Source organism: Diadema setosum, chromosome 18 (assembly GCF_964275005.1).
Source record: "Diadema setosum chromosome 18, eeDiaSeto1, whole genome shotgun sequence".
Lineage (NCBI taxonomy): Eukaryota > Metazoa > Echinodermata > Echinoidea > Diadematoida > Diadematidae > Diadema > Diadema setosum.
In genome coordinates this window covers 10963219-10987855 of record NC_092702.1, presented here as the reverse complement: position 1 = coordinate 10987855, position 24637 = coordinate 10963219, and the positions used below count along the sequence as shown (strand labels likewise).

The window sequence follows — 24637 nt, the reverse complement described above, 5'->3', positions numbered from 1 at the left end:
CCGTAAACCTAACCCTAACTCTAATCTTTACTCTAACCTCATCACTAACCAGTATTTAAATGGGAGGGTAATTGCCCTGACACGGCATTCAGTAACTATAGCAGAGCCCCGCTACTTCTACGATGACCCATTCACAAACTCGGCCATGTAAGGGATAACTACCATGGTAACTGAACGCTCTGGTGGAGGCACGGCCAGGTAATTGTGACCTTTGACCGTGCATGGATTTTTGGCCTGAGGCTGGTGCTGCTATCGTTCGTTCAGAAACTCTTACAGCAGTGCCAAAATAGCCTGAGCCTGGCGCGGGCCACTCTGGCCCAATCCATTCATAAACTCAACATTTTATGACTTAGCTCAGGCCTGGCCCGAGCCAAGAGAGTTACTGAAAGGGGTGTAACAGTCTTTGTAACAGTCTTGGGCTTGGGGCAATAAACAGGGAAAGAATTATTCAAAGGTAGCTCATGTCGAAGCCCCTGGCAAGACCACTGGCATGATTTCAAACGTTATGATACTATATTTCTTTCATTCAACTGGCCTAAAATAAGGCTACTTCTCCTTTTTGTTTATTTGTTTTCTGAATTATCTCCCACTGCTCGATAAAAAAGTAACTAAACGATGTCAAACTCAGAATGACAACCAGCAATTACTTTGGATGCTTTTTATAAAAAAAAAATATATATAGTTACCCTGGCAATCTATTTTTCAACACTGAATGTATATTTGCTCACTGATAGTCAAATGTGCCATATCTCAAGTCAAGTGCTCAAAACGTGAGGGAGCAAGATAAGAAAATTGGCAATTCTATGATTTTCATAAAAAAATGCTGTTACCATGGCAACACAATGTTCGACATTAACAAAAAAAAAATGAAGTTTGCACAACTATATATCATAGCCACCACAAGTGCCAAATTTCAACTCAAATGCTCAAAAGCTGAGGGAGCTAGCTGAATTTACATCATCGCATGATTTTCATTCAAAATATGCTGTTACCATGGCAACACATAATTTTTCAACAATGATGAAAGATAAATTTTTTACATCTAGGTAATAACATGTCAAATTCACAGAACTGAGAGTTAGCTGAACCCAAATGTTTATATGATTTTCATTCAAAATATACTGTTACCATGGCAACACAATGTCTAACAATGACGAAAGATAAAGTTTGCATATCTTCGTACTAAAGTGGTCACATGTGCCAAATTTCAAGCCAAATGCTTAAAGACTGAGGGAGGTAACTGAATCCACAATATTTTTGTATGATTTTCAATCAAAATATGCTGTTACAATGGCAACACATTGTCAGTGCTCAAATATTTTTCTGAAATCACTTACAAACTGCAAAAACGTTGCAATCTGCAGAGCTCCTTCCTGATTTTGGCGCTCATAATGCAGTGCTACCATGGCAACATACTTTCTGCTACTCCTTTTTTTAATGTTGTTGTTCTATTGTGACATCACAAATTATAGTCTTTTCATCCAGCAATGGTAGTACATGTACCTAAATTTTAAAAATTCAAAACTTTTGAAGGCATTGTCAAAATTTTCCTACAACTTCACTGATGTGTTCTACTAACATTTCTGCATTTGCTCAATCCACTTTTACATACTTGGGTTTCATATTCCCCTTTAAAATCTGACACTGGCCCATTTCACAGGAATTCACAATGACTCACCATTTTGAATTCAACAAGCATGGTCAACAGAACATAATACCAAAAAAAAAAAACTAGAAATGTCGCTATGGCGACTGATGCCTCCGCTATAATGCATGATTCTCCCAATAGGCGTAAAACATAGTACAATGTCTTCACAATGTGTGATGACAGTTTCACATAACTGGCAAAATCAAAATGACAGGTTTGTCAGAAATATCTTGAATATCTTGAAAAGAGTGTAATTACAGTATAAAATAGATTTTTTTTTTGTTGCATTTAAACCTGGCCTTGACCCTTAACCTTTGATCTTTGACCTTCTGGCAAGAAATTTCCAAGAGAGAATCTCCATTAGGTAATACAGGTACATGTATATTAAGTTTTAAAAATAATAATGCAAGCATTGCATATACTAGTATATGAGGGAAATAGTAAAATTTTGACAAGTTGACCTTGACCTTTGACCACTGACTATTGACCCATGACCCCTAAATTCGCTAGATAATCCCTGCCAGTCAGTACATGCGTATGTACCAAGTTCCATGAAGATACATTGTAACCATTTGTGAGAAAAGTGAAATTGTAACATGCTCTGCTGCAGTTTTTTTGCCTGTTCTTTCATCAATAAACATTGATTTAATTTTCACTGTTGGGGGAGTTGATGGTAAGAGTTGTTACGGAGGACAGTTACCTGTTGCTTCTCTGACAACTGCAATATCAGTCGGTGACCCCAGGCCTGAGCGGAGAAGCACAGCTGACACAATTTTCCTGTAGAGACTCTCCAGCTCATCCCTTGTTCTTGCTCGGCTGTCAGTAATTTCTCTGATAACTGGGGTTAGTCGCTGCTCAAGCACACGTCTATGCTCTTCCAGAAAATCACCTACAAAAAATATTTTGGTTACTCTTCACTTACCAAAATATTTCATTATAAGATTATCAACAATTCATATGATACATTTAACACACACAAAATATACCTAAAAGGTGTATCAGGGCAACTACCCCCCCCCCCCCCCAATTATCTCCCAGTTAAATGCTGGCTATACATGTAGTGATAAAGTTAGAGTAAAGATTGGGGTTGGGGTTAGGTTTAGGGTATAGAGTTTGGGTTAGGGTTAGGATTAGGTTCAGGATTAGGATTAAGGTTAAGGTAAGGGTCCGGGTAATTGCCCAGGGGGTAATTGCCCTAAACCCCTAACAGGACCTCTCTTTCATTTGCCAATATTCAATTACAAAAACAAAGAAACAAAAACAAAAACAAAAACAAAAACACAATTCCTGATACATGCACATCTGACACAAAGAACATACCGAAGTACATACAGAAAGCTGTAAAAAATGTTCTTGAAAATATGTTAAAACAAGAGGTTATGAACAAAATCTGATGATTTTCTGAGGTAAAAATACTGCACAATTTGTCATACATTTGTAATGCAATAGGCATAATTAATCTGTGATACCGAGCAAATTATGATTAGTATTTCCAGTACCATGCAATTTTAAAATGCAGCTGTGTGTGCACTCCTTGTGGCAAGTGTAGCTTATCAGCATTAGAAAACTTACTTCTGGAAGTGTAGTTCATGTCAAAGTAGACCTGCATTTTAACAGTGTCCAGGGCTGATGATCTTGAATCAAGCAATCTGTCAACACAGATCTTGATACATGTGGGCAAAAACAGGATAAGAAACTGTTAGCAACACTCCCTAAACTGAACAATGATGTCAAGTTATCATTCCTTGGAACTTCTCACATTTTGAGTTTACATTCAACACAATGACACACAATATTTGCCAATGTATCAATCTCATGTTTTATTGCCCAAAGCTCCCGCATCATAAACAAGTGTACATGGTGCAGATTGCATAAACACAAACTAGAAATGTCACTATGGTGACAAGAACACCTTTGCCATATTGCATGGTTCTCCAAACAGGTCTTTCATGCATCTTGACAATGTGAGATGATAGTTTTACATGACCGGCAAGAAAAAAAAAAATGAAATGACATGTTTGAAATTTTGGCACAACCACAAATGTGTGTTTACATTTCTTGAACTGGGTTTCACTTGGATGGCTGAATTGTTTCAGATGGTAAGTATTTGTGAATATGAGCATTTTCACTGGACCTAAAATTTGACCCTTGCTTTTGACCCCATGGCTCGCAACTTTCTTGAAATAATCACTAAGTGGTAATATCCAATTATCACAATACTTTGAGCTATTTTCAAAATATGGAAAAAAATTGTGACATTTTAATATGTTCATGTGCCCTTTGACCTCATGGGCCAAATCTTTCCCTTTAAGGATGTTCCTCAGTTAAAGTGAAGTCCATGTCATTTTCTTCAAACTTTTCATACTGTATTTTTGACCCATCCAAAGCCCAAATATATAAATAAAACCACAGGTTCATGTGCTTGTTTTTCTTCTATGGGACTTTGAAGAATAGGACAATCTGCTGTCCAGTATTAAATGATAGCGTTACAGGATCAAGATGATGATTGGCAACAAAATCTGCAATGACAAACTTAAATCCCCATAATTCTTTCAAAATCCACGCTATTTTCTCCAAATTTGCAAGAATTGCAGAGAAAGATATCCAAAATGAGGAAAAGGGTTAGGGTTTGCACTCTCATTCTTGAGCAAGCAGCACCCTCACACGGAAGAAAACACCGAAATCTCTCAAATCCTCGTCAGGGACGTTTTCTGATAGGGGTAAGCTAAAGGACGAGGTTCATAACACTTATACTGTACATTCAAAACCCATGTCATTTTCACGAGACTTAACCAAACTGTAGAAGGCTTACTAATTCCAGAAAAATAATAAAAAAGTGGGGGCTCATGTGCTCGTTTTTGTGCTAGCAGCGCCCCCATGCGACATACTGTAAAAGTGGAAATTTTCGCGGTGTTGAAATTTTCGCGCATTTCGCGCAACCAGAAACTAGCGCGAAAATAAAAACACACGAATATTTTTGCTTGCCATACGTTCCTGTGCGTGATGTCTTGATTTCGCGGAATTAAAAACACGCGAAATTTTCTGACCCGGCCTAGCGCGAAAAATTAGTCCAGCGAAAATATCCACTTTTACAGTATATCATCGTAAGACCCAAAAATCTAGTCAGGAACCTATGCAGGGATGTCCTGACAGGGTGGGTTCATAAATCTCACGCTGTACATTCAAAACCCATGTCATTTTCACAAAACTTGACCAAAATGTAGAAGAAGTCTTACTCATTCCAGAAAAACAATAAAAATTGGGGGTTCATGTGATAGTTTTTGTGCTGGCAGCACCCCCATATGATAGAAATCATCCTATGACCATAAAATCTGGTTATAAACCTATTGTGGGTGCCCTGATTAGGTGGGGTCCATGACTGTCATGCTGTACATTCAAAGCCCATGTCATTTTCACGAAACTTGATCAAATTGTACAAGAAGGGTTACTTAATGCAGAACAATTGTAAAAATGGGGGGTTTGTGAGGTCAGTTTTTTTTGCTAGCAGCGCCTCCTTGCGATTAAAATCATCGTAAGACCCCCAAATCTGGCCAGGAACCAATGCAGGGATACCCTGCTAGGATGCATGAATCTCATGCGGGTCACTCAAAAACCCATGTTAAAAAAAAAAACAAAAACAAAACCATGTCACAACTAGACTTGGAATTTGTCAACACTGACAAATCAGGTGATCCGATCTATTCGGAAATCAATGATTTGAGTCCTGATCCCAATAGGCATGACCATACCTGTTTCATTTGTGTTGAGGGGACATTGGCCGTGTGATGTTTGGATTCTCATTTAGAAAAAGACCTGCCATCTTTGGTACCGAATTCCGCATACACTAACGAAAATACAGAATAAACTATATTTGACCTTAGACCTCACTTTGCACACCCAAGATGGCATCTGAGCAAAAAGTGGTTATTTTGCGAAATGATTCTTGTAACATGGTCTTTGCGTGTGCAAAATATGGGAAAGATAGGACAGGTATTCACCAAAATACAGGATGAAACATTTATGACCTTTGACCCTTATTTACATACCCAAGATGGTGTCCGATCAAGTAGTTGTTATTTTATGAAATAATGTACGTGACATGAACTAAAAATGTGAAAAATATGGGGGTGAAAGGGGCTGTTTTACTTGGGTTATTGCAAAGAAAATTGCAGAAAGAAAGAAATATCTCAATACATTGAAGATAAGCTTTACTTTCAACCAAGTTTTTTAACGTGATCCCGACACCGTATGAAAAAACGAAGGGCACATTTACGATAGCCCAAAGTCTCAGCTACAACATATCAAAATCTGGGAGAAATTCACCAAAGGGTAAGTGAGCTAGTGCTCGATAAAGATAGTCATGTAAATTTTCATTTCCAGAAAAATTGCACTCCCATAGAGATAACACATAAACTGGTCAAATTTGACAAGATTACATTTAATCCATTTTTACGAGGTGATGCCGTCATCCAATCAAAATTTTGTAATTACAATTATGAAAGAGCATTTAATAAGCTACAACATACTGAAATCTGAGTGAAAATTGGCAAAGGATAAGTGAGATACGCTCGAGTGAACTTGAAATTTGATGACGTCATTTTGAAAATTTACTTTTTAAAAATTTTATTAAGAAATTTGATATCTTTAAATCATTTTTCCAGCATCGCCAACCTATGAAATGACATTTACAACTCATCAGCTTTCAGAATATGTAAAGAAAATGGGGGGTCACCGTCCATCCTGACGAGTAAAATCGGACTTAAAATTGGCGGTTTTTTGACATAGTTGCACAGTATATCGCCATTGACACACGCGCGGAATTTCAACTTTGACGGGCCCGTATGACGTCATATTGAGTTGGATTGACTTGAAACTTGGTAGAATTATTCCTTGACATTTCAGACATCTGATCCGTGTGAAAAAATGGGAAATTTCTATTGGATATGAGCTGTGTGTGCGTATATGCGCGCGCGCACACGTCTGTCCATTTTTTTCAATTTTTCAAAAAATGCTTCAAATGATCTGAAACGTGTGAAAAAAAAAATTGAGCTCGATTAAAGCATGTCGACTTTTTAACGTGCGCGTACGTTTTAAGTGTAAACTGAATTTTGAGAATATGAGTAGAAAGAACTTGACTTGAACTATATGAGACATAAATTTCATTGAGAAATTCCATTCCATTAATGAGATATGAATGAAAATGTGTTTTCATATAATGATGTCATAGTGACATCACGGTCGACTGATCACAATGATTTTATTAGATCTGTCGTCTTTGGGAAACAATACATATATGCTATAAGTTTGAAATTGATAGGCAAAGGACTTTCTGAGTTAACCTTTGCACAACTTTTGGGGAGAAATAAAGAATCCGTACAGATACAGAAGGTGATCCGAGAGGATACTCGTATCACCTTATTACAGTGACAGGGTTGGAAAAATATTCAGAAAGGAAGGTCCATGTGCATTTTTGTTATTATTTCCCTTGCACAGCCATCATGATATTATGTGGACGGAAGCGTGGAAAACTCCACATTGACATTGCTTGTTTGTTTTACCCACTTGCTGTAACCATGTGCACAAAGTGACACTGGAGGAAGAAGAATATATATAAGGAAATGGGAGTTTTGGCATTAGTCTGCAGTCCTCCAAAGGAAATATAAATCTTAATATAATGGTGCTGATTGTAGATTGCATTTGTTGGTTGTTGCAGTGGTCGGTAAAGTGCATGTTGTAAACTATGGAGATGTACCAGGTACCTTGAGTATCCCCCCCCCCCCGAAAAAAATAATTCTTTGATTCTCCTTTTGTTACACTAGATTTGGTAATAAAAAAATTAATATCTGACTGGTGAAAGTGATAAATACATGTTTGGTAATACGCCTACTTTTGTAACCTTGTATTTTGTGACCAAAAATTTAAAAATAACATTTTGTATTAGTAATGACAAGTTCAGATCTAATTTAGATTTTAACAGAGATTTAACTCAGATTGTTTTAGTTGTTAAACCTAAAGATGAAATGTGTGTCATATGTTTGTTGTTGTTTTTAACACCTAGTCTAGTAGATTAGTAGTCCCCGACTAGGGCCTAATAGGCCCTGGGTACCAGAGACTCCAACTCTCCCGCTTTTGACGGAAGATCTCCCGCCGAAAGCCCATTCTTGCAAAATCTCCCATTCTCCTGCTTGAGATATAAAGTGTATCTGCACCCTGAAATTCATTTTTCTGACATTGTAGGTTGTTGTACTGGTAATATCCCTACCAAATATGAGAGTGCCAAGTTACTCACATAAAGAGATATAGCAATATATAAAGAGAATTAGAGCAATCTCTACAATGCCAAAAATTACAGGCGCCTTGATCTAAGAGTAATCGCCTAGCGTTATCGACTGCATATTGACGTGCGTATTTACTAGTATAGTACAATGTGCATGTCACCCCGATCGGCCAAGGGAGCGCTTGCCACAATCACTGCCAACTGAGCCTAGCTGCGCCGCACTTTGGCCGTGCCTTGGCCGTACATTGTAGCCACGTAATGAGGCTTAGCCAAGGCATTTATCGTTTATTCATGAGCTGAGCTAGGAACTCGAACTGCATGAGCAGAACTGAGATTTGCTTCCCTTAAAAAAACAATAAAAACAAGTTCTTGGAACTTTTAGCAATAATATCTGCATTTAATAAGCATGATGTTGATTTATGGTAATGGGCTAGGAAAACAAAACAAAACACATTCTTAATGTGGACATATTATTATGGGGAATTATGCAATTGATGAGCTCCCACCAGCTCAGCCCCGGCAGTTTCCCCGAAGCTGATGTATGAACAACAGTGCCGAAGGCCTTGTCTGCGTCTGGAGCCCAGCACAGTGACTGCACTAGGCTTTAAATGCTGGTGAGTGATCATGTTTCATTTCATTAATTATCCCTGCTCTCTATCTGATCATAAAGCCTAAATCTGAAATTTCTGCGCAATCACCAGAGACTCCAACCCTAAGCACCTTCTGATCTGGAGATTCTCCCGCCTGAAAACCCTAGCAAACCGGAGACTCCAACTTGTTGTGCGCGAAGCACACATCACGAGCACGAAGTCCCTTGCAGTCTAGGTTTCTAGATGCTCTCTCGTGCTATCTAAGGCTTATTTTTCAGCATACAATGAAATTCAGTAAGAAATCATTTCAAGTGGGAGAAATTAAATCTCAAGCGGAAGAACGGGAGATTCTGCAAAAATGGGCTTTTGGCAGGAGATCTTCTGTCCAAAGCGGGAGAGTTGGAGTCTCTGAATCACATGAACAGAATTTTCAATCAGGCCTTTTATTGGCTGTCCTGAAGATATTACAGCAAAATATGTGTAGATCTAGGTGGATTTTTTGTTTTGTTTTTGTTCAGCAATTGCAATATTTTTTATGATAATTCACGTCAACTCAAGAGACAAACTCTGATCATTCCAATTTCAGAGCAAAGTCTTATTTTTTTTTTTTTTTTGTCACAAGTAAAATCTACTGTGTTGATGTGTAGTATCACCATTTTATTTTTTACTTCATTTATTCTTATACATCTATTTCTTCTATCAACTCTTTGTGTGCCATGGTGCAAACCCCCTGTGGGCCACATTATTCTGAGACTGCAACATACATTAGTCATGCTTTTAGTCTAACGGATATAGAGCACATATAGGGTGAATCATGCACATTATGGTAAAAGCACCATACTTGGTACACATGTACATGATGCCAATAAAAGTCATTTCTGATATGGAAGCCACTCTGATTCTGCCTGTGGCGGCCGTGGCGGCCATTTTTCAAAATGACCGCCATGTGATATAGCAATGCTGTGTATTTTGCAAACTATAAGTCCGATTGTCGTGATTCTTGTACCAAAGTATAGGTTTTGAGGGTCAAGGTTTCCAATAAAATGATTTTTTAGAGGATAAAACCATGGCAACCTACTTATTAGCGGCCATTTTGAGAAAAAAAAATGGCTGCCGCTCTACATTATATCTTTGAAACCAATGGATGCATCTTCATGATTCTGGTGCAAAAAATATGTTTTTGAGGTTCAATTATTTAAATGGATACATCTTTTCGTGTATACAACCATCACATCCTATGTTTTGGCTGCCATTTTAAAACATGGCCACCGCAATGTATACTATACTGTACGTCTATGAATTTAAACAAGCATTTGTTGATGAATAGAACTAACACATTTTGTTTTCATGTCCATTTTGATAAATATGACTGCCGCACTACATAGAGTATGCACACACACACACACACATTATATACAGTGTGGCCTAGAATTAACGGAAACGCAAGTTTTCGCAAATATTTGCACATTTGCATTACTTTGATACCAAAATGAATGACATAGATTTATAGAGAATTTATCTAGAAGAAGAATGACACCAAAATCATCCGATTTGGTTGAGTAGTTTTCATTCTACAGATGTTTTTGTAAAGACGGGTCGAGCGTAAATTTCTTAGCTCAATTCAACAAATTTCAGCATCGAACAAAAGCCACTGCCTTTGGAGACTAACTAAGAATTGAGGCCGCACATAACAATGTGGAATGCTTAAATAGGATTATTGTCGAAAATTGACCTTCAATTGTTGGGTAGTCTCCGTTGCTGAGCTTTGATAAAATAAAGTAAGAAATTAATGATCAACAAAAACATGTCCAGAAATAAAATTACTCAACCAAATTGGACAATTTCGTTTTGGTTTTGAAAAAAAAAATATTGGTTTCCGTTTTCTGAGGGGCCAGCCTGTATATATATATATATATATATATATATATATATATATATACATATATATATATATACATTTGTACACTCTCACTTGCCATACTATATGTATCGTCCCATTGACAAGAATCGTTCACCTATTATTGGTAAATGAACCTCCTTTGTTGTTGCGGCGTTTAGTTCTTTATTGTTCATTGATTGTTGTTAATTGACCATACCTCTATCACATTCACTATTCAAGTAGGTATTGAACATCACATAAGTACAATTGTTGCATACCTGGAATACTAAAGATAATTATGTTGAATATCAAAGGTAGAATAAATGGTGAGAATGGAATAGAAGACTCCCCCCCCCCCCCCCATTATGGATGCATAGACAGGAGAGTACAATTAGTGTACTGTAATAGTTTCCAGCCACAAAGACATGATTATTGCAGTCTTATAAGACCTACTGATTTCTAAAGTTTGTTTTCAGTTCTTGTTCATCATTTCATAGTATGACCTTGTCAAAAATGTTACACAAAATTATAAGGAATCATATGAAGGAATCGAATGAGCTCTGACAATCCAAAACAATTATTGTTCCTGATCATCCATTGATGAGCAGAGATGAACGTGAATGCATATATAGATGCAGGTGCGCTTTAGAGAACGCCTTCAGTATTTCTACTGGTGCCGGTAAGTAAGATCGATTTACTGAATATTTTATTCTGCAGTTTTATCTTCCAATAATTATGAACCCAAAAATGTGTACCGGTATTTCTTTGAGGTTTTCCTTAAATTCATAAATAAGCATAATTTTTCTTGTAGTTTATATTTTGGATGGGCGCTGTTACGTTATAAAATTGTGTTGAAATGCCCACTGTCCATTTACCTGTAGAAGTTGCTTTTGAATTATGAAACCTTAATCCTTATTCCACATGAGAATGGCAAATGCATCAAATATATATTTGTATAATTTCTTTGGGGTTAGGGTAGGGTGAAATTCAGTTCAAGAGGCTAAAATCATTGATAAAAATTAATGCATAGATCAACCATAACAAGTAATGTATTCAGAGTAGAACTACACACAGAAACAGATAATTTTATTTTTCCTTGTTCTTGTTCTTTACAAATTATTGTACATCAAAAGGTAAAATTCACAACCACAAATCCATTTAAAGAAAATGTTTGTCACATTTCTAGAAAAAATGTACACATTCAGTTTTTTGCTTTACCTCTGTTAAGCACATTTACATAAAATGTTATCTTTTTAAGTAACTGGTAATTGGGTTTATTTGTAGGATAACATGGCTTCAAAAGTAAAGCTCATTTCAACCGAGAAACCAGATCCCAGGAAAGAAACAGATTGGACCAAGTGCATCATATGTCAAGATGATGACACAAAAAAACCTATCATGTCCAGCTTTTTCTAAAAGAAATGATGTTGGTATAAGATACAAAACTTTGGCAGAAGATCTGATTTCTTTTCATGAGGCCGATTCTTTACCCACTACGCTTCAAATGACAATTAGATGTACTCCTATAAAGATGTATTGTATAATACCTATTATATTTACTTTATCGTTTGATGTATAAGATTCAGTGTAGTTGTAAGTATAAGAATAGCCTGGTCAATCATGGATTTGGACATACATAGTGTTTACATTTGATGTAAGTGACCCAAGAAGTTTTAGAAGTTTTCTCACACTTAGTGTCATGTTTCCAAAGAAAACAGATGTACTATATTGGTTGGAAACTATGATTTTAATTCCATGGTCCAGGGAACAGAGAAAGCGAGAGTCTATATTTCTAGAAAATGTATAATCTTCAGACATGAAATTGTGAAGATCATGTTTTTCACATACACTGCACACACAGAAATCCTATAAAGGAAGTTGAGCATATTTTCCAAAATGCTTACAAAGTTAACTATGCCCAGATGTTCCACATTAGAATACTAAAGATGAGTGAACAAGTAATTGTTGACCCCTAAAACAAACGTTTACACCAGAATCAATTCACAATGGGCATCCCGCTTTCATAACACTCATACGCTATATAACTGAGGGAGCCCATATTTATTAAATGGCCGCCAAAACAAAGGATGTGATGAACCTATTCACTTTGCTAAAACATCATTATATTGAAAACCTTCACCCCAAAGCTATACTTTTACACTTGAATCGTGACTATATACCTTTTGAGTTCGAAGATATACAATATTGACTATCTGTTGTATGGCAGCCATATTTATTAAAATGGCCGCTAAAATGTAGGATGAAACGATTCATATTCACTTACAGTTGAATTTATTGGAATCCTTGACCCCAAAACATATAATTTGGTACCAGAGTCATGACCCTTTGTCCATACGTTTTAAGGATATGTTATATCTAGCATGGTGGCCATATTTTTTTCAAAATGGCCGCCAATAAGTAGGTTGCCATGGTTTTATCCTCTCAAAAATTATTTTATTGGAATCCTTGACCCTCAAAACCTATACTTTGGTACAAGAATCACGACAATCGGACTTATAGTTTCCAAAATACATAGCATTGCTATATCACATCGCGGCCATTTTGAAAAATGGCCGCCACGGCCGCCAAAGGGAGAATCAGAGTGGCTTCCATATCAGAAATGACTTTTATTGGCATCATGTACATGTGTACCAAGTATGGTGCTTTTACCATTAAGTGCATGATTTTTTCTATATCTGCTGGACTATTTGGGGAGAATATTGTTTTTCAAACCTATATGTAACTTTTTTTTTTTTAGATTTGTGTTAGTTACCCTGAACATGTAATGAGCAAAGTTGTAGAGAAAATCCCAAGCTTTGCTTTGATATAAATTGTATGACAAATCTATGTTGTTTTTTTCTTTGAAATTACCAGCTCTACATTATTGTAGAGGCATGATTTTTGCACACAAAACAGTGACAGAAACCTGGAGTTTACTCACAAAGCCAGTAGGAAACACCACTTGATAGTCAGTCATCACATGAAAATAAACTAGAAATGTCGCTATGGCGACTGATGCCTCCGCCATAATGCATGATTCTCCCAATAGTTGTATAGTACAATGTCTTCACAATGTGTGATGACAGTTTCACATAACTGGCAAAATATTGATATGACAGGTTTGTCAGAAATGTCTTGAATGTTCACTTTCCTCAAACTGGGTTTGCTATAATTGTCTAAGAGTGCAGGTACACATATTTGGGGAATTGAGGATTTTTACTTGACTGCTGACTGACCCTGTTGTAAGATTATGCAATAAGTAATTTTCAAAGTATGAAGAAAGAGTGTAATTATAGCACAAAATAGATTTTTTTTTTCATTTAAACCTGAACTTTGACCCTTAACCTTTGACCTTTGACCTTCTGGCTGGAAATTTCCCAGAGAATCTCCATTAGGTAATACATGTATATATTAAGTTTTAAAACTAATAAAGCAAGCATTGCATATACTAGTATATGAGGGAAACAGTAAAATTTTGAGGAGTTGACCTTGACCTTTGACCCCCTGACTATTGACCCATGACCCCTAAATTCCCTAGATAATCCCTGCCAGTCAGTACATGCATATGTACCAAGTTCCATGAAGACACATTGAACCATTTGCGAGAAAAGTGAAATTGCAACATTTTCACCTAACCTTTGACCTTTTGACCTTTGACCTTATGACATGAAACTCTCTCTGGAGAATCATTACGCAGTAGTACATGTCTACAATAAGTTTCAATAAAATACCTTCGGGCATTGCATACATTTGGTGGAAATAGCAATACTTTTAGCATTTGACCTTGACCTTCTGACCTTTGACCTCTTGTCAATGTCACTAAAATCTCCTCAACTGATTTCCCCATCATACATCATCCTTGGACCAAGTTTGGTGAAAGCAGCAATGCGATTATGAAAATAGTGTGGTATATGATCTGGAAGTATAGGCCGAGCATAATAAAGAATGGAATACTGTAAAAGTGGATATTTTCGCGCGACTAATTTTTCGCGCTTTGCTGGGTTAGAAGAGTTTTGCGTGTTTTTAATTCCGCGGCATCATGCACAGGAACATATGGCAAGCAAAAATATTCGCGAGCTTTTATTTTCGCGCTAGTTTCGGGTTGCGCGAAATACGCGAAAATTTCAACACCGCGAAAATTTCCACCTTTACAGTAGACAGGGCTCCACACTGACTTTATTGGGTCACCAATGTCATTGATTTTTATTTTTTTGTGGTCGAAAGTAAAATCTGCTGACGCAAAAAAGAACCAAAAAAAACCCGGAAAAAACATCAGAAAAACTAAATCGGTCCTACTAAACATATAAAAATTAATATTAAGCATTATTGAAGTGATACAGATGCCCATGTCTTAAACAAATGAATAGAAAATTCAATCATCTTATTCTGTGTTTTAAGATTTAGCAATTAGGCGTAGAGATTATTACAAAAGTTGATGCTTATACTAGGAGGTTAAAACTTACGTTTGAAATGAGAAAGTGGGAGCATTTGCTGACATTTGTTAGCATCCGAAAGTTACTGTTATTCATTTCTTATTGTAAAAGCAATCATCCAACATATATTAGTATGTTAGCACCTTACGGAGCCGAATATAACTGTTAATCATTTTTAAATGGGAAAGCAAACAACCGACATTCATTTTAGCATCTTGGCGGAGCTGAATGCTATCCTTATCCATTTCCAAACGTGAAAGCAAACATCCGCTATTTGTTTTAGCATCTAACTGAGTGGATTAATACCGTTAATCATTTCCAAATGTAAAAGCAACAATCTGTTATTTATTTTTGCATCGTACAAAGCAGAATATTACGGTTATTCATTTCAAACATCCAACATTTATTTCATTATCATATCTGGAGCCGAAAGGTACTGCTGTCCACTTCCGAAAGTGAAATGAATCATCTGACAATTATTTTATCATTGTACGGAGCCGAATTTTACTGTTTTTTTATATTTTTGAACGTCAAGTCAAACATCAGACATTCAACATTTACCATCAAACGTAGCTGAATTACTCTTATTCATTTCGAAATGTAATAGCAAATATCCAATATTTTTTAAACATCGTATGGGGCAGAATGTTACCGCCATTCACTTCCAAACATGCCAAACGTAAAAGCAATCAATCGACATGTATTTTAATAACTTCCGGAGCTGAATGTTATTGCCATTTACTTTCTAATGTAAAGGCAAACATATGGCATTTATTTTATCATCGTACGGAGTTTGATATTATTGTTATTCATTTCAGAACATCAAAGCAAACATTCGACATTTATTTTTGCATCTTCCGGAGCTAAATGTTATTGCAATTTACTTTCAAATGTAAAAAAAAAATCCAGCATTTATTTTATCATCGTTAGGAGTTGAATATTATTGTCACTCATTTACGAACGTCAAAGCAAACATCAAACATTAATTTTACCGTTGAACGCAGTTGAACGTTACTGTTATTCATTTCGAAATCTAAAAGCAAACATCAGAAAGTTGTTTTAGCATCGTATGGAGCAGAATATTACTGCTATTCACTTCCGAACATAAAAGCGATCATCTGACATCTATTTTAGCATCTTCCGGAGCCGAATGTTATTGCTATTTCCTTCTGAAAGTATAAGGAAACACCTGACATTTATCAAACCATCGTACGGAGTTGAATATTAGTTTTTCATTTCCGAACGTCAAAGCAAATATTCGACATTTATTCCAGCGTCTTCCGGAGCCGAATGTTATCCTTGTTCATTTTCGAACGCAAAATTTTTAGTTTTAGCACCATACAGAGCTGAGTCTTATCGTTATTCATTTCCAAAAGTAAAAGCAAACATCCGACATTTATTTTAGTATCATACCGAGTCGAATATTACCGTTATTCATTTCCAAAATTAAAAGCAAACATCTGACATTTATTTTAGCATCTTACGTAGCCGATTGTTACCGCTATTCATTTTCAAAAGTAAAGGCAAACATCCGAATTTTTTTGGTGGAGCGATCGGGCCACCAAAATCTTTATTTCTGAAATTTTAATTTCAATTCCGATTTTCATTCAATTCATTCATATAAAAGTCGATTCAATTCCAATTGACAAGCATGCTAACAATCAGTAGGCACTACAACAGATACCATGTTGAACAACGATAAACTTCGGATAAGTCGAAGAAAATTTGACGTACGCGTACCTCGAAATTTGCGTACCTCGAACCATTTTCTTCAGTCCCGACGAATTCGAGGTATCCGAGGTTGACTGTACATGTATTCCACTGTACTGTGGAATTTGGCAATGTATCAATTGATCTGAGCGGGTTTGTGCGTTTGAGCAGAATATGCGAACTTGGCATGTCGTCGACTGAATCAGGCGTGCGAACGTGGCACATGTTATTATTACTAACACAGTGCATTATTATTAGTCCATGGGCCAGGTCAGATATTGGTACCACCAAAAGGGACAAAACCTTTGTGGTGCTGTTTTGTTTGTTAGGGATAAGTGTATCAAACTATGATAGCAATTCCAAATGAGTAGCTTAGTCATGAAGAATGTAGTCTTTAATCAATGCATTCTGGGCTTTAATAATCAGCCCGCTCGTCTGAACCGAGACTATACACAGAACGATAAAGCACGGTCTCTACGGAGCGCGCTGTTTTGAACGCGGTGTATCTCTCTGTGGAGTGATAGTCTACGTTCAAGGCATCCGCGGCCATATCCAAATGCTGTTCTACACGGTACCTCTCTTTATGTAGGAAAAAATGTATGGAATGGGAGACGTTACCGCAAAACGGTATTTTCTTATCATTCATTGCCATTCATTTTCTCACTAAAATACCCATGGAAATTTATTTCTACGATAAATTGCTACACTCCACTGTGCATATTTTCATATCTTTTGCCGAGCAAGAACTAACAATATTTAAGGTTGTTTTCATACAGTTTTATAGCCAATTCAAGGGCTACATCTGGATGAGTGACTATTGAATCAATGAATAATTCTAAGACATAGCTTAATCAAAGCTTACATATTATTATAATAAGATAAGTGATAATAAATTTCCTGTTTGGAAGAACAATGAAAATTGGAATTATGGAGTAATCACAATAAAGATGGCAGTTCAAAATGATGAGATTATACAGAGCGGATGAGCGGAGCACTGATGTAAATTCCATTATATATAAAGTTAGATAACAGCCTCAAACAAGGTATTTGCAGATCTTGATACCAGCAAATGACCGCGGTCGTAACCAATATGGGTTGTATCACAGCAAGGGAATTGGAGGGTTTTGTCCATTCCCATTCCTAGACTTTTACCCCCAAACCAGACTTTTTTTTTTTTTTTTTTTTACATGTACATCACATTTTCAAATGATTTATCAGATATTGAGTAAGTCATTCAACAATTGAAGAAATTATCCTTTTTTTGGGGGAGGGGTTGTTAATTGTGCTTCTCGCAACTTGGTTATTCTAGCATGACGCATGGCAAGGAACAAAGTAATTTCGATTTAGCAATTCTATTTGTTTCTCGGTATCTACTTGGAATTTTTTTATACCTTGTATCAGAGGGGATCGTTATAATAATTCTTCCCTGTTCCAGACTTATGAAACTCTACCAAAATGCAATTGCTCTGAAAATTCTGACAATACTCTGCAACAAGCACTAATTTGCTCCGTCGACATAGCTCTATTTGCATTTGCGGAGATTTGCTACTCCCCAGTATATCGAATATCGTATATAAAAACAAGACAGTAGAACAAAGCCGCCCCAAAACTCTCTCTTTTCGATTAAAGTCCATAATATACATCTGCGTGCCTATTTTGTGTTTGCTCATTAGTTTGTTTGAATTAGAATTAATGTTCGTTTTTCGTATATCTTTTGGTATGATTATCATGGCACTATTCTATCCTATTTCCTGTCACTTTATCCTTTCCATTAGGTGTCGAAGTAAATTTGCTCTGAAGAGTGTTTCATATATTTAGTAACATTAACTCACCCGTTTTGCAGGATTATAAGTATTACGAAGGATGTTTTGCTATCTCTCGTTGCGCTCTTAATTTTGCTGAATATGTAGATATCTCGCTATTGACGTTTTGGTACTTGGGAGTTGTTTGTTGAGGTGTCTATGTCAAAATGATATCGAAATGTTGGTTATTTGGAATGGTACAGAATTATTTGATTACGAATATAGTAATCATGATTTTGACAAAAGGTGACAGACACAATTTCGCCATTGATAGTGTCCTTTGAAATGCTGTGTTTTTTCACTCTTTTCCCCTAAATATTCTCCAAAGTGTTGATCGCATAGTTGAATAACAACTCTAAGAACACGAAGAATGCAACAGCTCGCGTGTGTGGAAGGGGATTCCCTCGTATTTGTTTATGTGACAGTGGATGAATTGTTATTATCTCCAAAATAGCAAAAATTTGGAGAGAGAGGTGCTCCGCTGATATTGAAAATTTTAAATTTTGCTCACTATAAGTTTGGTATATTGTCTGATCACCTCCAAATTTGATGTCGTTTCCCGAAACTTATTACGCATATACGTTGTATAAGATATGTTTAATTAGTGTTAAAGTATTTTGGTCACCATGGCAACAAATAAACATAAGCAAGTTCCGTTTCACATTTTGACCCTTTTTTAGCTTCTTGTTACTTATCATTTCATGTATTCACAACATAAAATAATACAATTTTATACTTTTACAGGAAGTATTCAATTATGTTTGAAAAAAATACAGCGCCCTCTTGTGTTTTGTCTTGATTTTTTTCTGTGGTAAACACCATTTTCTCAAGATTTGGACCTGTAAATGCTCCGAAAAGGTTAAAATGAAGTTCAAATGTGTCTTTATATGTCTAGATAGAAATCAACAGCAAAAAACTAGTTGCAATTTCTCCTTGACTGCCCGACATATGTCTTAAAATTAGTTGATTTAATATTATTTAATGGAATTCTCTTTGTTTTCTTTGTATTTTGACAAATTGCTCCCTCTTTGTGGTTTCCAAGAAAAGTTTTGATGGTGCCATTTTGTAGAGTATGTCTTGAGTTACATTTGTGCCACATTTCAGAGTAATTGATAGAAAAATATTGAAATGATAGAGGGAGCGGATTGTGCCCTCCATGGTTTACCGAGCTTAAAAAAGGTATTTGGAGTTATGAGGGTTAACGGCTGATACTGAGACTAAGCTACTTCTCTGGAATTGCTATCATACCAAAATATCATCTACAGATACATACCATTTCAAAATGCATAAGCAGAATTTGTCCCTTTAAGTGGTACCAATATCGTAAAAATCTGGTCTTGGCACATGGACTATATGGGGGGGAGGAGATTGCAAGTTTTGGCCAGGTGAACTTGTCATATATTGTAAACTATGTCTGGAATGACAGGTGCAGCATCGGGTTTCAGCCTTCTGACACGTTTGACATCAAACTGGGTGTGCAGCCCCACTTCAAAGGCATCCTCCGGGAAGTGGGTGCTGCACACCAAGCTTGAGCTGCTGGGCCCATCCCAATCAGCCCTTATCGGCTTTACTCTTGTGGTCCAAATATTTCGTAAATTTGGATCTTTGGGAAAGGAGTGAAGACTCACCCCATCCTTTGCAATGTTACTACACCCTGCAACGATGATCTTCTATGCATGGTTTACAAGATGCGGCTAATATCTGGTAGAATATTTTTCTTGCAATCAAACTTTTGACAACCCAACGTCTCGTGAGCAATCAACACACGACAACAGCGGGGTACGCGTACGGGTATGGCCGGGTATACGAGGTATGGGTGCCTTGAACATTTGCTAAACGTAGTCAGCTTTCATCTGCTATGAAAGCTTCATTCTTGAGATGACATATGCGGTCATGTGACTCATGTTTGTTGAAAGTTTCCTTTTTTAGGGGCGGGGCTTAGGAACTTCGAAATGTGCAATATCAAGGTGGCAAAAGTGGTTTCTCTCTCACACAGATGCTTTCTACAAACAATTGGTGAAAGAATATCAAAGAATAAACACATCTTAGTCTTCTCAGAGCTCAAATTTGTGGATTTCTGGGACCCTTTAATACACCCGCTCCTGCAGTCCAGATTCCTATGAAAAAAGAATTGAACCAGGGTTAGATATATCAATGTGTGTGTGTCTGTGTGTGTGTGTGTGTGTCTGTGTGACTGTGTGTATGTGTGTAGTACTTTGTGAGTACTTTGTGAGTCTGCTTCACAATTGTGGAAGTAGTTAACTCCACAAGATTTTCAAGAGCATATGCAGTTACCATGGCATCACCTTGTAAGGTACAAACACAAAGAGTGTCTTGCATAACTACACATTAGATCATTATAGGTCCAACATGCCAAATTTGAAATAAATTGCTTTAATACTTTGGAAGTAGTTCACTCCACAAAGTTTTGGGGAAATTGTGGATACCATGGCAACGCTTTCTCCGACAAGCATTAAAAAAAAAACATGTCTTGCACATCTACACCTCAATGTCATAATGTTCACCAAATTTGAGTTCAATTGCTTCAAAATTGTTGAAGAAGTTCACTCCACAAGATTTTCAAGAAAATTTACCGTTACCATGGCAACACCTTGTCGGGTACAAACTCAAAGTGTGTCTCGCATAACTTCACCTATAGACTATTATACATACCAAATTTGACATAAATTGCCTTATTACTGTGGCAGTAGTTCACTCCACAAGGTTTTGGGAAAATTGTGGTTACCATGGCAACAGTTTCTCTGACCAAACAAAGAAGACGTGTCTTGCACATCAATGTCATCATGTACCCCAAGTTTCATCAAAATAGCTTCAAAACTGTAGGAGTTCGCGACGCAAGATTTGCAACCGACCGCCCAACCGCCCGACCGACCACACGCTGATTTATATACACCCCCTTAAAAGAAAACTGTACTGACATTTTCTAATTGTCTGATAATTCTAATCTACATTTTTTGATGCCTACTACTGGAAAGAGAGGATTGTAAAACCCAGGATAAGCTTGTAATGATTTTTTGAAAAAAATGAAAACGAGCAAGCCATGGAACGATCCACACAATTTGGCCTACGTCACAGGTGCTCTTGGTGCACAACTCCGACAATAGCAAGACGAACTACATAATGCCAATTTACTAATGAAATCTCACACGAAGTACTGCAAAAGCTGTTATCTAGCTAAGTATAATTGCAATATGGAGCTATAATAAACATGTTAAACAATATCTATTAATCTTTAAAAGCAATCTCTTCAACAGCTTTTTATATAGATAAAACTTGTGGGGAAATTCCAGATATGCAAAATGAAATTGGCATCGTTATCCGAACGTGCTGCCCACAGAAGACTGCGTGTAAGTAACGTTACGCATTGATGATCATGATCGAGCGATGGTTCGCCAGTTCAAACTATCTAACGTAGATGAAGGCTGAATCTAAATCCAAATGTAGATAGACTCTCTTCAACGGCACGCACGATTTACGCTTAGTGAGATGAAAACGGTACCCAGTACACATAGACTCTGAAATACTAGAACCAGGACTAGGACTACTGAGCAGTCAAGGAGTAGGTTCTACGTGGCAGTCCAAGTTTTGATGAGTAGGACTAGGCCCTACACTCACTCACCGTCGACATTGCAGCTGTAGGCCCTATGCGCACAGCGCTAATAAGGCACAGCGTAACGTTACATACCCCTGCTGCCAGAACTTGAAGAAAGTCCAGACGAAAGTCCAGACTCCAGATCTAGATCTGGACCCTTGTCCTGCAGGCACTGTTGTTCCTGTGCTGGATTTTTCAGGTAAGGTATCTGCTTTATGGATTTCCGATGTTTTGTAGTCGAGATAAATCTCATAGTGGTGTTATTTACACCAAGGACTAATGTTAGATCTAACAGTTCGTTTCAGTAGGCCTACTAGGACCCATATCTCGGAAGAGTGGCCTGACCACGTAGATTCTAACACAGTGTCGCCACTTCGCGATCCCAGCGCTGGTGTAGGTATAGTGCTAGCGTACTTTCGTATCCATGTAGATATCTCAAAATTCACCTTGCCAAATGGCACCAAACTCACAGGAAATACTTTTTGATTCATATCCAACAGCTCACGTTAATTGGAAACAAATCACATGTCGGGAAGCGTAAGTGTAGATGTCGACTTTCCCGTTGGCGTCGCTAAAAATAATCTGCTCTTTGACTAACATGAGTGATTTCGGCCAGGCCCTACCTACCTGTAGTACCTGCTGCGCACGCACAGACTGAAGTTAGCCATTTAATATCATGAGACAAATCTTTCAAGTAATCGGGGACAATAAATAAATGTACAAATTATTTGTGGTAAGTTGAATGAAAAATGTAGTTCCTATATCACACAAGTCGCAAAAATCATTACACTTTTGAGTTTAGTTCTCGCGTAAATTCCCCATTTGCACAGTACTCGTCGGCTAAATTCAGTTCTAGATTGTGCATCTTGCGTTCGCCAAGATCTCTCATGAAGAGTGAGTTTTTTTTGAGTGACGACTTGAAAGTCGACGTCAATATTGATACTTCTCGATTACTGATTTCGTTCAAATATAAGAGAATACTTTCAAAATATGCTTTGAAGTATATCCTGTAATTTTGGTGCGATTTGGTTTAGTGAAATTTGAGATATCTACATAGATAGAACAGTGCACAAGCGCCGCCTGCTAGCTAAATTAGGCTTAAGCGTTGTCTGCTACTCGATACGAATTAACGCACGCGTATGCGAACGCTTGTAATCAGTAATAGTGAGAGCACCTGTGACATCATAACATCCGGGCTCGTCAGCTCATTAGCATAATTCTCACCTAAAAAGTTCCATTTTTAACATTAAATTACGGACTTAATCGTTATGAAATAAATTTTGATTCTGTTTGCACCGCTGGGTCTTTTAGAATTAAAAGAACAACATATAAAAAAATAAAAAACCGGTACAATGCCCTTTTAATGGTTGGGGGCCTAAGGGCTCAAAATGGGCTGTTTGGTTCAGATTCTTCCAAAAGCACCAGATTTGGCTCATAGCTCCCTTGTACCATACTCTTTCGATTTTGATGGGCGCCAAGACTAAAAACCCTTGGGGCCGCCATATTGGTGAAATCCAATATGGCCGCCATCCGGGTTAAAGGTCAACTGCAGTTACAAATTGAAAAGGTTGATCAAAGTAATGAATCCTATGTGGAAGGGTTTACGGGGTTAGAGAATGTGATTCTAAATGTCACTTCTGCAATTCAAGGTCACTAATCACCTCTCAAGGTCACTTTCAAGGTCAAATAAGGGTCAAATCAGGCATTTCGGGCATTTTTGGAAATGGCGTCTGTGAGCATTCAACTGGAATCTACTGGTACACCTATTTTGTCCCATTTGTAATTTCTTCCATACTTCTTCAATGATCAATTAGGGCCAAGAGCGGTTCCATCCCCCTACATATCAATAATGATTATGACAAATAAATAAAAAATTATATATATAATATATATATATATGTATACATATATATATATAGTGAAAACTTTGAGCACAGAAAATGGGTTTCCATTGGTTTCGTTTTCTTTTCTCATTTTCTTTGCTCAAAGTTTCGCTATTTATCATTTGTTTCTGGTCAGTTTTCCCTTTCTTTGTTTCAATATATATATATATATATATATATATATATATATATATATATCTTTATACAGTATACATATACAGTAAACCTCGCTTAAGTCGACATCGCATAAGTCGACAACTCGCTCAAGTCGACACGATAAAAAAGTCCCGATTTTTGCCTTTGTTATTCCTTGAAAAATTCTTTGTCTTAGTCGACATTTATAAGTCGACAACTCGCGTAAGTCGACCTGATTTTTGAGTGCCAACTGAGCTAAAATACGTGTTAATTCCCTCGTCTAAGTCGACGTAATTTTTTCGCTCAAAATTTTATATCGCCATTCTCTGAAAAAGATTTGTTTTCCCGCTCCGATTCGCAGCATTTTTACTCGGTAATTCGCTAGTGTACGGCGCGGTAGCGTTCACGCCATGCGTCCATTGTCTTGTACGCCAGAATATAAAAGGGCATACTGATACACTCATTTACATTGGAAAATTACATGTAGTACCCAAAGCAGTTCACTTTCCCCCGTTTCTCCTTCTCGTTATTCTCAAAACGCACAAATTTTGTACACGCTGTATTCAAACGCACGAGCGTTGCAGAGAAGACTTGCGGTTTTCGTAAGAAACTAGAAACTGCGTTTAAAAGCATCTCTTAACATCTACGGAGGTGCGTTATTGTTGAA

The 24637-nt window shown here is 37.1% G+C and overlaps 1 protein-coding gene across 1 annotated transcript in view; it reads right to left on the bottom strand.

Moving 5' to 3' along the window:
• Positions 1-24637, bottom strand: part of LOC140241534 (cilia- and flagella-associated protein 206-like) — a 145924-nt gene that overhangs the window by 103250 nt on the left and 18037 nt on the right. Inside the window, exons 3-4 of the mRNA XM_072321269.1 lie at positions 3221-3311; positions 2349-2537 (exon numbers count right to left, since the gene is read on the bottom strand). Coding sequence (XP_072177370.1) covers positions 2349-2537; positions 3221-3311 — 280 coding nt within the window. The remainder of the gene's footprint in view (positions 1-2348; positions 2538-3220; positions 3312-24637) is intronic.